This window comes from Mus caroli, chromosome 17, assembly GCF_900094665.2.
Source record: "Mus caroli chromosome 17, CAROLI_EIJ_v1.1, whole genome shotgun sequence".
Taxonomy (NCBI): domain Eukaryota; kingdom Metazoa; phylum Chordata; class Mammalia; order Rodentia; family Muridae; genus Mus; species Mus caroli.
The window spans coordinates 70216009-70218803 of record NC_034586.1 but is presented as its reverse complement, the minus strand read 5'-3'; the positions used below and the strand labels follow the sequence as shown (position 1 = coordinate 70218803).

Genomic DNA, 2795 nt, shown 5'->3' with positions numbered 1-2795 from the left:
TTGATACATGCTCCTGGCTGATTCAGAACTAGGATCTCAGACATGCCACTGAGCTCAGTTTTTAGTATGCCTTTTGAAGCAGTAGTTCCCCAAAAGTCAGTATTAGACAGGTTTTCAGCAAGAATGACTTACATAAAAGTGATGAATATGGAGTTATACCTTTAAAATTTATCAGTGGTTTTCCCAGGTGTGAATTGTTTGTTAGAGCATCTTAAATATTAATTTAAAATATGTGGGTTTGCAAGATTGCTTATGGAGTCAAGAGGCTCGCTACCAGGCCTGATGACCCTTGTTTGATCCCGGGAGCCACGTGGTAGGAGGAGAGAACTAATTCTCAGAAGTCTCCTGACTTCCCAGAAGTGCCATGCTTCCCACAAAGCAAATGTAAAAAAAGATTTGAAAAACTGAAATGACATTTTAAAAAGAAGCAGTTGTCTAAATGATTGTTAATGCCTTTGACCAGTTGCCATGAATTCATCTGTGTGCTAATGTTGCTGGTGGCATGTCCTTTCTTTACTTGTTCTTTTGATGGAGTACAGTACTTAGGAAACTACACATACTGTAGGCATATAGCTTGATGAGGTTGTTTTTTTGTTTTTTGTTTTTGTTTTTTGAGACAGGGTTTCTCTGTATAGCCCTGGCTGTCCTGGATCTCACTCTGTAGACCAGGCTGGCCTTGAACTCAGAAATCCACCTGCCTCTGCCTCCCAAGTGCTGGGATTAAAGGCGTGTGCCACCACCCGCCTGGTGGTTGCTTTTGTTTTTAAAAGGGTTCTCATTGTGTAGCTCTGCCTGGCCTGGAACTGGCTATGTAGCCTTAATTCCCAGAGATCTGCCTGCCTGTCTCCAGAATGCTAGGAACAAAAGGTATGCACTATCACAGTGGGCCATTGTGAAACTAAACCCCTGTGCAATGTGCACTAAAGTCAAGAGGCTGACCACTGCTAGCATCCAGGACGTCTCCCATGGCGACCCATTTCCTCCGCTGTGTTTTGGGCTCTGAGCAGCGATCAGGAACCCACTTGATTCTAGGGGCGGAGAGAACCAACTCCCTAGGGTTGTCCTCTGGCTTCACATGGTGGGTGAGACATCATCTCTCCCATGGCTACACGCAAGTATAAAGACTAAACACGACCCTTGTGTTTTAACTGGTTTTAAGCTATAAAACAATTAGAGACACTTTAATTTTGGCTCCTTAGATTGCCTATATCACTTACCATATTTATTATGAATAGCCTTTCACTGTGAAATGAAAATTAAACGGGTGCATTTAAAACAATGGTATGTTTAAAAAATGTTTAATTAACATACCAGTCCAGATCATCTCTCTAACCCTGGTTTCTTCTCCTTTACAGACCACCAAATCCCATCGAGTTCCTAGCATCTTATCTTTTAAAAAACAAGGCACAGTTTGAAGATCGAAATTGATTTCTTGGGAAGAAAAGAAACATTTGGTTGCTACTGTAGATTTACATGATTACGAGGCAGCTTTATTGCCACGATTCCCCTCCCCACTCTGGACATCTAAGAACCTTCAGGACCACAGAACTCACTTCTGGAGTTGCAGAAGAGAGCATATCCCTGTCTGATTTAATCACCATACTTATTTAATGAGTATCATCTGTGCAATTTTTTTCTCAAGATTGTCTTTTACTTTGTTTTTAAAAAGACCTTCAAAATAAACTGTTAAAACACCTTTATTTTATAGTTGTTGTATATGACAAGTATTTTTTGTTTCCATGAATTGCTTGTATTTTCGAACTTGGTAACTTGCAGTAATGACATAACAGCCACCATGTTTGTTATTTTACTTAAATGATCTCTTGGATTGAACAGACTGGGGAGGTTAAAAGGCTTGCTGAAGACAACACCACCCGTGGGAATTCAACCCAATTCTCCCAGCGTTCTGATAGCTGAACACCAAACATGCTGGCTATTTAGGATTGTGACATCTCTGCCGAGGGCTGAAGAGGTAACATCCTAAGAGTATTTGTTGCTTTCAGAGGACCCACTTTTGATACTCAGCACCCTGCATAGTGGCTCAGAGAGCTAGGGAACACTTTCACTAGGACAGTTAGCTGTTCTCTAGGGGCGTCAAGTTTCCCCTTGGGTGATGCATGGGCAGTAGTGAGGTAGGATTCTGCTGCCATCAGGATGTCTGCTGGGGTCATCAACTAGACAGCTCGTGTGCCTATTGTCACCTCTTTAGTCATCCAGTTCAAACTAAAAGAAGCACTAAAGTTGAAAACCCTGCACTGGAAACATACTAATCTTGTCTTCAAGTTAAAAGCCCTTGCAAAGGTTATGTTAATAAGACACATTTTGTAATTCTCCTTAATGGCTAGGGGTGATGGTGCATACTCTTAATTCCAGCACTAGGAGGCATAGGTAGGTGGATCTTTGAGTTCAAGGACAAGAGCTATATCGCTTTTTTGGGGGGTGGGGTGGGGTAGGGAGCATGGTCTTTACATAGCACTGGCTGTCCTATAGAGCAGGTTAGCCTTGAACTCAGATCCTTCTGCCTCTGCTACCTGGTATGCTGGGATTAAAGGTATATGCCACCAGGTCCTGCTCAAAACCAATTTTTAGTGTAGGAAATTGTTACTTATGACTGACAATTGTGTGGAAGTGATACTATAGTATATCTTTTTTTTTTTTTAATACAGAGACGGGGTTTCTCTGTATAGCCCTGGCTGTCCTGGAACTCACTTTGTAGACCAGGCTGGCCTCGAACTCAGAAATCTGCCTGCCTCTGCCTTCTGAGGGCTGGGATGAAAGGCGTGCGCCACCACGCC

At 42.5% G+C, this 2795-nt stretch overlaps 1 protein-coding gene across 2 annotated transcripts in view; it reads left to right on the top strand.

The window, feature by feature from the left end:
• Dpy30 (dpy-30 histone methyltransferase complex regulatory subunit) overlaps positions 1-1709 on the top strand; it is a 20268-nt gene extending 18559 nt beyond the window's left edge. For both annotated transcript variants that reach the window (XM_021149226.1, XM_021149225.2), the window contains exon 5: positions 1356-1709. In XM_021149226.1, the coding sequence (XP_021004885.1) occupies positions 1356-1428 (73 nt within the window). In that variant the 3' untranslated portion in view covers positions 1429-1709. The remainder of the gene's footprint in view (positions 1-1355) is intronic.
• Positions 1710-2795: the final 1086 nt, after the last annotated feature.